We start from the raw sequence: 12,429 nt of genomic DNA on the forward strand, positions 1-12,429 counted from the left end.
CGTCTTGAGGTCTGCATTGTTTTCTAATGTACTTTCATTATGTGCACCTCCATACAGCAGAGCCGTATAGTCTGACGGCAAAGCTGAAAAACGAGTCTCACATAAAGATATCACTAAGTTAGATTCTGAAATGCTGAGGTCAACATTCTGTAGCCAGATGCTTAATAGCGTGGGAATGAAAGCGTCTCATGCTTCCCTCTGACTTGGCAGTACTAGGAGCTGAGAGAACAAAGATGTTAGATTATTCCCATATCTAACTGTGGAGAAGACGGATCTCTGAGCAGAGGCAGCAGAGATGCCGCCAGGCCGTAAAGTGAAAAGGGGGAAGTGTTCAGATCTTGATCTTTCTCTGAGATCGCCACACTGACACAGTGAATGAGAGGCTAAGCAACCACTTTGTCCTGCAGGCCTCAGCGAGTTCTGTCACCTTCCTCAAACCAAATTACCCTTTTCAAATTAGCCTCCAACATAACTGTCAGGGGACAGATAGCAAGTCAGCCTTTTCCATGGGACATGACAGTTTTTCAATCGTTGGGTATTTCCATAATTCCAAGAGGAAAGGCTGAGAAATATGAGAAAAGGGAATACTGACAGTTCTCTATGCTAGTCATATTTGAGGCACAGACAAAGTGGAACAAAGATTAGTTTAAACAATGTAGCATAAATGCTTTAATAGCATAAGGCAGATGAGATGTATAGAAATTCATTCAATATCTAAGTGACAAATTCAGAACTAATTAGGCCTTCTTCCTGCTTATGTAGGCTATTTGTTGTTTTATTATAGTCTATTATATTTCTTAGACTGCATTAAAGCAGCAGTTCATTCCCAGACATTTACAAACACACAAAGGAGACTAATCGCTTATTTCACTGTTATTTACTATGTCATTTTTAGAACTGATTGTGTGGTCGACATTTATTTAGAGAAGAAAAAACATACTATTGATCTGATAAGACAATGATCAAATGATTACAATACACACAAGGACCAAATAATGACATGTAATGCAATACATTTAGATAGTATAAGTGAAAACATCTTAACTACAGATAAATTATTGCACTATGTGAGCCGATAGGGTGTAAGCAATCCACAAATCTCTCAGGCAAATGAGTACTGCATGATGCAACAAAATAAGTGTCTCAGGCAGACAGGAATATGGCTGTAACATGTATGTCTCCTTGGCAGAAGATTCCAGATACAGTGGGGAGCACATGTATTTGATACCATGCTAAAACAGGAATATAAAATCATCATTTGACAATTGATCTTAATGCCTTAATTAAAAAAAAATAGTAAAAATCAAACCGCCAAGGACACCAATTTTCTTTGTGATTGAATATCGTAAATAAATAAATGTTTTCCTTAAATGCTAGAGGAAGGAAGTATTTGACCCCCTATGCAACCCTATGGGAATTTAACACATACTGTAGGGTTAACATAGGGGTAGGCAGATGGAAAAAGCACCATGCCAATCTCTAGCTATGGTGAAGGGTATGTGATGATGTGGGGCTATTTTAATTCCAACGTCCAAGGGAACTTTATCAGGATGCATAATATCCTGGATCCATGAAATAGCTGGCCTTAAAAAATTAAAAGACTGTTAATAAAACAGGTTTCCCCATAGCTATCTACATTCCAGCAGAGCGACACATGCAAATGTACAACATGACTCAATACGCAGGATGATTCCAGTTAATCTTCGGCTATTTCTGTAGTGAGCCATTCCCAGTGCAATATTTGTACAGTTATATTCCACATTTTTTATCCAGACAAAATTTGCATTGGCCCTAGATTTGATCATGACTTGACATTTGTAATCCAACCCATTAGGTGTTCCCACCATACCAAACACAAAAAGCTTAACTGAATAGGTACAACAGTCATTCCAAGACATTTCCATCTCCTTAAAGTTTTAATAATGGTCAAAAATCTGCTAATGACACAACTTTCTGAACTTTTAGTGGATTTAAATACTTTCAATACTTGGGTAACTACAATAGAATAACTAGGGTAATAATGGAGATCTTTAAGATCTGAATCACCACCCATAGCTTTACACAGACGCACTCGAAGACACATGCATTGAACAAACGGAGATCTGGTGTCATCCCTTGCAGAGATTCAACAGTTTTGTTCCACACCTGTGCTCAATCAACCTTTAGGGCATCCTTAATCGACACGTCCTATCTGTGCTTCCAATCAAGGGCCTGTGTTTACAAACAATACAGTCCCATTGAAGTGACATGTGTCAGTAAACACCAGGCACACTTATTCTGTCGTTGACGTGGCTCATCATGATCACACATCTGACTGCCCCATCACAAACATCACAAAGAAGAAGAGACGAGGGCACCTCGGTGTGTGTGTGTGTGTGTGTGTGTGTGTGTGTGTGTGTGTGTGTGTGTGTGTGTGTGTGTGTGTACTGGTACAATGGCAGGGCGAGGTCATTGAGGTGATTGTGTGAGGGGCACATGTCAGTGTTATCTGCAGATCTATGATTAAGGTGATTATCAGCCCACTGTTGTCATGTGTAAATGCAAGAGCACATTCCTCATTACTGTCATTATGATGGTGAATATCAGCAATTTCAGCTTTTAATAGAATTAACAGCATACAGTAGCACATTGCTGATATCATCGTAAAATTACAGTATACTGTATTCATTTGATTTGAGTAAGGTAGGGAGAGCTGGCACAGTAGAGGTACAGATGAAAAGCAGCCTTTATCTACACATGCCACACAGCCTGCACCCATCTCCTGCTTAATGTCTCACTAATCTCCTCTAGACTGTTGGGGTTTGTAAAAAAAGCAGGGCTTTGAAAAAGCAGTAATTACAATTTTCATTAGGTTTAACTTTTCATTAGGTTTTTGCCTAGCTTTATATATGAATGATATATATATTTTAATTTATTTGTATTTTGAATTGGAGGAATTGACCGTTTTGATTTAATTTAAGTGTTTTATTTGCTGTGGGTGTTGTGAGGCATACCTTGCTTTATAGAAATGACAAGGTAGGATGAAATAATACATGCAGAACATCAAATACAAAAAAGCAATAAAGCAACATAGAACAAATTTAAAAAGCAATGGGAAGTGAAGCCAATAAATATAAAAAGGTCAGTAAGTTCAGCCAAAGCCAAGCCAAATTTAATTTAATTTTGAGATGCAGTAATGACTCTAACTCTCAATGTTCCGTTAAATCTTGCGCCTGTCTTATGCTGCCACATTTGTTTACATATGTCGGGATAATGAGACTTTGGCAGATTATAACTTGCCCAGGTAGTGAAGACTGCTCTGTCAAGGGCCAAGCCCTTTGTAGACACAATCCATGATTAACTCAGCCACGCTTGCTTTTTTTTTTTTTTTTTTTAATTCAGTCATGAAAGAAAATTTGCACGTTTTTTCTCCCAGCCCTAGCATTCCACAAACTTACGGTTTGGAAATGCAGTTAGAGAGATCTGACAACACTTTTGGGTTTATTGAGGAACACCTGCTGCTGTGGGCAACAGGCTCCTGGTAGGCTAAAGCACATGTTTTCTCAGAAAATGTCTCAGAGCAGTGGAGGCAGGGTGATTTCTTAATTTGTGATATCATGAAAATGGGACAGCCTTACACATGATAGATTCTGGAGTGAAGGTCCTGTAGTTTTGTGAACCCGTATGACATACAAAATATATTTAGGCTTACTATACAAACCACATGTGGATGCACACATATGCGCCCACACACACACACACACACACACACAAACACACTCACAGAGAGAGAAAGAGAATCATTTGCACACACACAAACATGCAGACGCACACACACTGACAGAGTCTCCTTGGCAGACTCAACTTGTTTGGCTTTTGACTGCCTTTCTCAGTGTCTTGTCCCAGCCTGTCTTTTCCCAGTGGTGTCTCATTAGACCCCTATTAGCCTGAAGCCAACCCCTATACCTCCCACCAGTCACACAAGATTCACTCAGAACATACAGCACACAGCAGTCAACATCAGTTCACAAACAAACACGTTTCACTCACACACACACACACACACACACACACACACACACACACACACACACACACACACACACACACACACACAGACACAGACACACACACGCAGAGCCATACCCGCACAGACACCCCGTAAGATGGCTCACCAAACTGCCGCCGTACCGTATATCAGAAGCGCTATTGTCTGGGCAGTGGATTATATTTGCGATGCATCGTGAGATTTGTCCTACTGACGACTCACTGACTGGTGTCAGACTGATCTTGCTGATACTCAGAGACCAAGCTGTCTTCCAACCCAAACATACAAACACAAAAATCTAATTCATCTTAATCTAATTCAAGTCAGGGGCCCCACCACTATATGACTCAAGAAAACGTTGCACATTAATACTTTACAACTTGATAAAGCTGTGGTCAAGGATTATAAATTCCTTGAGACCCTGAGCACTTCTAGTGCAAAAAAGATTTGTGGTTGATGCTCTGTCTGCACTCTATTTTGTATCACATGCATTCAGTATGTCGGTACTCTGTTGAAACACTTCATACTATTGAAGGGCTATTGTTGTTTTGATTGTTTCATTTCTGCTATCAATATTCTTAGTTCACTTTTATGAATGACACCATATATCCACAAGACAGTTTTTGATACCGAGATAAAAAGAAAGAAGGGGAAATCCTCTCTTTCCATGAGGATGGAATGTGCTGCCACAGTTTGTTTCTTTTTGGAGGGGGTTCTTATTTGCAGTTAGAGCCTGCAGCTTCCCAGACTCTCTGTAGGTGGCAAAACCACAACCATACCTGCTGTGATGACTAGGGAGAAACAGGTGAACCCAACTGATTCACTTTCCAGTTACTTCAGGCTGATAACTGATGATACATCATTCACAAGTTTTCTGTTTCATGTATTTATTCATTCATTCTTTTTTAATTGTTTCTTTGAAATTCCACAGCCTCAGCCCAGTTTCTTCAGGCTATAATGATTGAGCGCGCATTACATTAATCAATTTTCTTTTTAATGAATGAATGAATGAATGATTCATTCAGTCATTCATTTATTCATCCATCCATTAATATTTTGAGAAATGTGTATCATTACAACTTGGATCCTCAAATAAAAGGTTATTTGTGTATATTGACAGGTAAGAACTTTCTGTTTTATTAACTGTACTGTATATTTTTAGACACAACATAATTGCACTCATAATATGTCTCCGTGCACCTCTCCTACGTTTTCATGGTACCACTACAGGGTGACATAAGTTGTCTGGATAGTGGCTTGCCGCTGGCTGTTTATCGGACACAATCAGTAGCTTTCTCCTGTTGTACCCGTTACAACAACAGACAACCAATCTGTATGGTGGAAATTTTTAGTGCACTCAGGTGTAAACTCCAGGCCTGACGGAGGTTTATGAGGTTGTCAAGGAGAACAAGCTCCCACAAGTTCAGGGGGTGTGGGGGGGTTCAGGAGAACAGGTTGCCCCAAGGCTTATACTGGCACCTACATTTCTGTAAACGGAATAATGATAGAAAAAACAGCATACACTATAACAAGTAGTCAAACATTACCACAACACAGAGAAAGATTATATGCTGAAATGCCCCACTCCTAAATCTGTGGAAGAAATATCAAATTCACCCCCTCAAACACTTTGGTTTCATATGCAAGTTGGCTGTCCTTACAACATTTTTTTCTAACTGCCATCTTATTCAAATTTCTTTCTTTTCTCTATCTTGTTCTTTTCCATCTCTTGTCATGAAATATGTGTCACTAAATCGATCTTTTGTCAGTTAGAGGTCTTTATCTTGTCGTGCCCTTTAGCTAGATCTCGTCTGACTGACATGCTCAACGTCCTCAGTGTCCTCCCCAAGAGGTGAACTCATCATCTCAGCAGGGATGAAATTTGGACGACGTGGAAAAACACAGAGAAAACATGCCACCGCTACACAAAACACAGATAATACGCAGCACATACAGTTCTCCCCCAGTGATTTGACAAGGGAATACAGGTAGTAAAAAGTGTGCTGCAGGAAACTCCTGATCTGACACGCTGCTCCGTTCGAGAAATGAGAGCAGCGACAGCACGCTTGCCCATCAATAAGTCAGCAAGTGGGAGCCCGTCAGTGGTAATGTGTGTCTTGTGCCTGGGGCTGGATATTATTGCTCAACAGAATGTGATTAAATCAATAAATCTACTGCTACAGCTGCTACACCTGCTTCATCACTAACACCTGTCTAGGCCAAACCAACAGAGAGATGGTGGACTATGATGTGAAAAAAGGGATGGCAGGCTAGGTCTTTGCTTTTTTAACATTTATTTTGATGTATAAATGTACCTTATGGGAAAAGATATCCTGATGTATCATGGATGATAAAATGATAGTACATGTCAATGCAATGGGCTGTCAGTGGTATTTATGATAGATAAATAAAATGGGTTGTCAATCTTTGAGTTCAATAAAAACAAAGACCAATAAAAACATAACTGACATTGACATACTGTAACTTAGTATATTTTAAGTACCTGACTCTTTTCTTGGTGTGAATGAAGAACTGTCATTTCTGATTTATATTTCAGTTGTTAGTAACCTTGCTATGACACAGAAATAAAGAAGATTGAGCAACAGTGGCAACAGTGAAAACAATTTCACTCTTAAAACCTCACAACGTGTGTTCTAAATTCAGCAAAGGCGAGGTCTTGGTGAAAGATGAGGAGTGTTGAAGTCGTGGCGTGTGCTAAGGTGGGGGAGAAAAGGGCAGGCAGCAGGTGCTTGTTGACACAATAAACATCCACATGGACAATGCCAAATAGCAAAACACACATAACGTCAAATGCCAAGACGACTAGGACTGCAGCCAGTAAAGAGGTAACACAAAGTGATGAGCCATCTACAGCACAGCCAGGGTATCACTTTGGGACACTCTGAGGCCATTGTATTTTTCCAGCCCTGCAGTCATTGTTTGATGGCACATTTGGTATACGTTATACATGTCAAAACACTAAAGAGAGGAAGAGATAAAGAAGTAGAAAAGAAGAAAAGTATGGGGAGTAAGTAAGACCCTGGATAAGAACACTAGCACTGCAAGTTGTTTTGATTCACAATATTTCTGTCCTACGAATATCTTAAGTTCTAACCAATTTCCCCCCCTGTATAAATAGAGAAAACTAGGCTCTGTAGTTTACAAAGGAAGTGGGTGGTATTTACTCCAGAAACATGAGTTGATGTGACAAAGGGTTAAGGAAATGTTTTCTCAGAGGCCTAGTTTTTTTTAACCTTAACTTTTTACATGTGAAACTGCCCGTTAGAGGAGCCGGTGGTCTAAAACCCACATTAAACACCATCCACGCACACAAGTGTTATTACTAAAACAGAAAAGGACCAATCAGCCGTGTTTAGTAAACTGTGGAGGGACTTGGCCCACACTGTCACCATGCCCCTGGACACAGGTGACTCGTGCCACCCTCCATATCCACAGCCTCATGTACCACGCGACACTGACTATAAACAGGGGCGCACAAGGACACACACACACTGCACTCAGACACACAAAAATCCAGATGCCCTTGTCACTGTGTTCTTCTGAAACCAAGCCACCCATTTCTTCCCCAAAAAGGCGGTGTCTTTTTTTAGTCTATATGTAAGGGAAATGAAATCAAGTTTGTGAAAATAGTTACTTCTCAGTTTCCTCTTTATGCAAAATTGCAAACACAATTTGTGATAATTCTATCTTAAACAATCACAAACAACCATAAAAACAAGAATATTAAAAAATACTGATACATTTTTGTCAGGTTATTAATAATTTCACAAAATAGTCAGAAATTGCAAATGCTTTCATCAATTAACAATTTAAGACATTCATACCAACAGTCTCATCCAAATTGTGTCTTCTCCAGAAAAAGCTAGGCCAAATTGAATGCAAATCCAGGCTTTAGACACAGTATGTTTGTCACTTTGCGAGATAATTAATCCAGAGAAAATAATCCAAACAAAGCACAATAAGAGCAGCCATTAACCATGTCCATACATACTGCTCCAGGGTCTGCAGTTACTATGATGCCAATCCAATTAATATTTCAAAGAAATATTCCAAGAAAGTATTTGACAGTATATTCCCAACGGTTACTGCAGTGTGTTCCTCTGGTTAGGGCAGAGCAACAGATTGGGACACATCTCTCACTGTTGCCTTTATATGACTTGGAAAGCTAAAACACAACAAACAGCCAGGGAGCTTGATTATTGGTGGCCATTTCACATAAAATATTTTAAATGTCAACAGAGAGAAAACAAGCGAGGTTAAAGATGAGAGAGAAAGTGGGGTCTGTTTATCAGTTTCAACAGCTAACATGCTGCATGTTTCCTCCACAAACAAGAGAGTAGCACCAAACCTTGAGACCTGAAGATCAATCCAAGTAATCTCTAGTAAACATCCTGAGAGCTTCAGAGAACTGAGGTTTGGAGCCTGTAATAAACAGCTAAAATCACAACTAGCATTACTTTTTAATAGACCCACAACTATACACATTATGCTGTCAAATTCACTCTGAAGATTCTTTCCCAACAGTATTTGATGGCATGCTACCCTCTGGTGGACGATTTCGATTAAAGCAACACCCGTACACAACAATTCGCACAACTTTACCTTTTAAAATAGATAACGGCTTTGCTATCTTCAAATTAATTTTGGTCCTTTTTGATTCATGTGAAGAACAGATAAATGTATGAGTCATCCCCGGTAGCTGACACCTGGGGAATGACCTTGTAAAAGCATGTATATTTCAGTTAGGCAATATGGTTTAAACATTTGTGCTATATTTTGAGTAGTAATAGTTTCTCTTAATGGACGGATTCTTGGCGGTGAACAGTTAAGTAACAATAAATCTTCAAATAATAAGATCTAAACTCCTGTAACTGTACTGATAAGTGTACCGTAAAACTACACAAAGAAATCAGACTTAACCTGCACAATAAGTCAGTCGGAGAAGTCTACAAAACATAAATGAGAGATAAACCACATAACAGAAACAAATTATGTATATAATTGAATAGAATAGGTCTATGTAAAAAAAGATCTCCCTATTTACACTGTAAACTTCAATTATCTTATTGAACTTTTAATCTCACTATTGATCTCAGAGCTATTGCAAATAGAAAGTATTTATACAGTATAGGCTACTTACACAGATATACTGTAGAAATATTTTAAAAATGAAATAAAAAATATGAATTAGATAGACAGCATACTCTGGACAGATGAGGCTCTAAGGAAATTAGGCCTATTCTGTATATTTTCTTTGGACTCTTAAATAACTGGTGACAACAATGCCTTCAAATAAAATAAAAATGTGTTCTACCCACACAAAACATCACACCCACAACAACATACAAAACCACCCACTGCAGATTCTCATTTGTGCAATGAAGCATCACATTCTCAAGCGCCATTAATTTGTATATAGGAAACAGGCATACCAGAACTTAAAATTATAAACATACTCATTAAGGGGGCAAAATAAAAATAAAATGGCTAGTACATATAAAGAAATGTGCTTTCAAATGGTTCATTTGTGATTAAAATAGTCAATCCAATTGAAAAAGGTGGCATAGTGCTACATCTTTTTCCAGTCTCCCTGGCACATGTGAAATCTCTGTAGACTATTCGTGTCTCTTCACAGCAATACATACGTGCGCATGTCGGATGGTGCGCCCATGCAGGGTGTAGCCATTTTGTTTCACCACTGTGATGGTGCCAGGCTCTACCCCCTCAGCTGGCATGCGACACACTATCTCATGCTGGTACGGATCGTATGTTCCTCCCACTGGACTCATCTTCTCCAGCCCATGTTTAGTAAAGACCTCCTGCAATCTCCTCTGCACCTGTTTCAAACCCTGTGAGTGTCTTTGGACCTCTGATTCTTCTTCTGTCAATGCAGCCGTCTGTTCGTCGAGAAGGTCTGCTACTTCCACCAAGTCCCGGCAAAAGCTCTGAATCCCTAAAATGGACATGGTAGCATGACAAGGAGAAACACAGTAGCCATATGGGTGGATGATCTCCACTCATACAAAGCTAACATTTGTTATGCTTTTCACACTTACACACTTCATTCAGCATTTGTTTTTCCACACAAACTTTTGATGCAGACATAAGAAAGTGTGACTAACCAAAAAGTTTTGCATCTTCAACAAACTTCTGAGTCCTTCTGCGTACATTTTCAGACTCTGTCTGGCCACGTTTAAATCTTTCCTGTAACAGTAGGATTTCAAGTGTTGGTTGGTGCACACATGATGTCTACAGCTCATGCCAAAACTCACTAATGAAAACTCACATTATGAAAATGTGCAGGGTCTTAGACAGCATACAAAAGCCACGTGTGCTCTCCTGGTGTGTCAGGCCCTACCGTGAGGTCCCGAACTTGTTCTTCTAGTTTGTTCGCCCTCATCTCCACCATTCTGATATGGGTGACAGAATGGCTCTCATCATCATTAGTGTTATCACCATGGAAATTATCCCCTGCATTATGCTGCTCGGCTGCAGTGCTAAGAAGACAAGCTGGGAACCTGTGACAAAAAGAGAAGGTTTTCAAGAACAGCATAATACACTTGAGTACACTAGCCTAACCAGCTGATGCAGATGTGGCAGGCTTTCCCTCTGTTCCCCATAGAACTAGGCCCTACTTTTCTCGCACCATCAACGTGCGCCCTAAGGGGTATGTAGGCTATCCTCAAGAGGCAGGAACTAGTCGACTTTCACCATAACATTCTGTGGCTAGTAACAGTAGGCCTATAGTTGGCTGTGGCTACCAGTCTGGCGCAAGAGCGCAAGTTACGCTACGTTTTTTGGACTATGCCGCTGCGAGTTGGTGAAACTAAGCACTTTCGGTTTATGGAACTTGAGGAACGTAGTAGGCCTACCAAGCTTAACATTTCAAACGTCCGAAAGTGTCACTAATCAATAAGTGAACACCATCATGACAGAACGAAAGTAGTATTGGGATGTCACATAGCTTAAGTTAGTTGTCAGCTTCATGGTTTACTCCAGGCTACTTTACCGGCAAAAGGGAAACCGTTCTGAAATAATAACACTGTCCGATAGCCTTAAAACCATAGCCAAAACATTTTCTTATAGCCTACACATTTAAAACAAATTACCTGTTATTGTTCAGAATAAATGGATGCAACTTTAAATAACCGCAAATACATCTTCTCGAAAAGAGACTACGTATGGCCATCTCTGTTCAGCGCCTCCATCAACAACTTCAACATTGTCACGCTCCCTCACGCGGCGTAGGCTAGTTTGAGACTAGATGGCGCTGAAGCTTCCGAATAGTCTGTAAAGATCTCTGACTGATTCAAAGCGGCGCCGGTAGTTAGTCCTACAAATGTACAGTTATCTACAGCAGAAGACACATATTAATTTTCAGTAGCTTACACAGTGTAGGCCCATTGGGATAAATAGGGATAGGTGTCTCTTCATTGGGACTGGTGTAGGCTGTACCCATTGAAGGCCATAAAAAGTAGGGATTATAATAGCCTAACATCTTTGTTTGAGTACTCAGAAATCAACATGACACTTGTGACAAGAGATCAATGTTCATGTCAGCAATGACAGGAACTTTTCTACCAAACAGAGAAAGCAATTAAGGAGATTCTCCTGGTAGCCTACATCATCATATGCTATATCTGATAGTAATGTAACATTTGACATTTAAGTGGCATATTTGTTTCTCTGTTTTTAACAATTTTAAAATATACCGTATGCAGGATGTTATACTGTACGTGCAACAATGGTTTACACACAGTAGCCAATCAACAGCCACAATCCCCAGATGGCTTAGGCAGGACCATAGATGGGTTTTCTGAGGACTAGGCCTACATGCTACACATGACTTCAAAAGCATGCTCGAAATTGCTGAAGGGCAGCTGCAAAAGACAATGTGCTATGTGTGATGTACTGTAGCTGCATAAAGCTACAGAACTTTGCAGGTTGCAATTTCTAGGCCTACAAAATACATATTCAAACCAATGTGCTTTTTAAAAATACAAAATTACAATTGCCTGTAAAACTCCACACCATTTAATTCCATTGTTTGGCTTGATTTCAGCAAGTTATCATACGATTACGTTTTAATAATAAATAAGAAGAAGAAATCACATAAACATACTCTCTGCACAGTGATTATATTACAAGAGAAAGCAATACTGTGAGTAAAAATAAGGATATGCTACAAAATTAAATATTCAAATAGTCAAAGGGGCAAGGGCATATCTCAGTACAGTAGCCTACTAATCTTTAGGAGCCAATCAGACACCTCCAAATATAAAGGTTTATTTTAACCCTGTCCCCAAAATGCTGCTAAGCTATCTATTTTGTTTTACTCCTGTAAAGGGCCACTAAAAGTTTGGCTGCAGTGTCACAGGTTA

At 39.6% G+C, this 12,429-nt stretch overlaps 1 protein-coding gene across 1 annotated transcript; it reads right to left on the reverse strand.

Annotated features, from left to right (window-relative positions):
- Positions 1 to 6,341: 6,341 nt before the first annotated feature.
- grpel2 (GrpE-like 2, mitochondrial) lies at positions 6,342 to 11,272 on the reverse strand. The gene is made up of 4 exons (XM_062536760.1): positions 11,158 to 11,272; positions 10,407 to 10,566; positions 10,171 to 10,252; positions 6,342 to 10,001 (listed from the first exon to the last, which is right to left on the reverse strand). The coding sequence occupies exons 1-4, from the start codon at positions 11,235 to 11,237 to the stop codon at positions 9,664 to 9,666; spliced, it is 660 nt and encodes a 219-aa protein (XP_062392744.1). The 5' UTR covers positions 11,238 to 11,272; the 3' UTR covers positions 6,342 to 9,663.
- Positions 11,273 to 12,429: the final 1,157 nt, after the last annotated feature.

The sequence above is a fragment of the Sardina pilchardus genome, chromosome 5, assembly GCF_963854185.1.
Source record: "Sardina pilchardus chromosome 5, fSarPil1.1, whole genome shotgun sequence".
NCBI classification, from domain to species: domain Eukaryota; kingdom Metazoa; phylum Chordata; class Actinopteri; order Clupeiformes; family Clupeidae; genus Sardina; species Sardina pilchardus.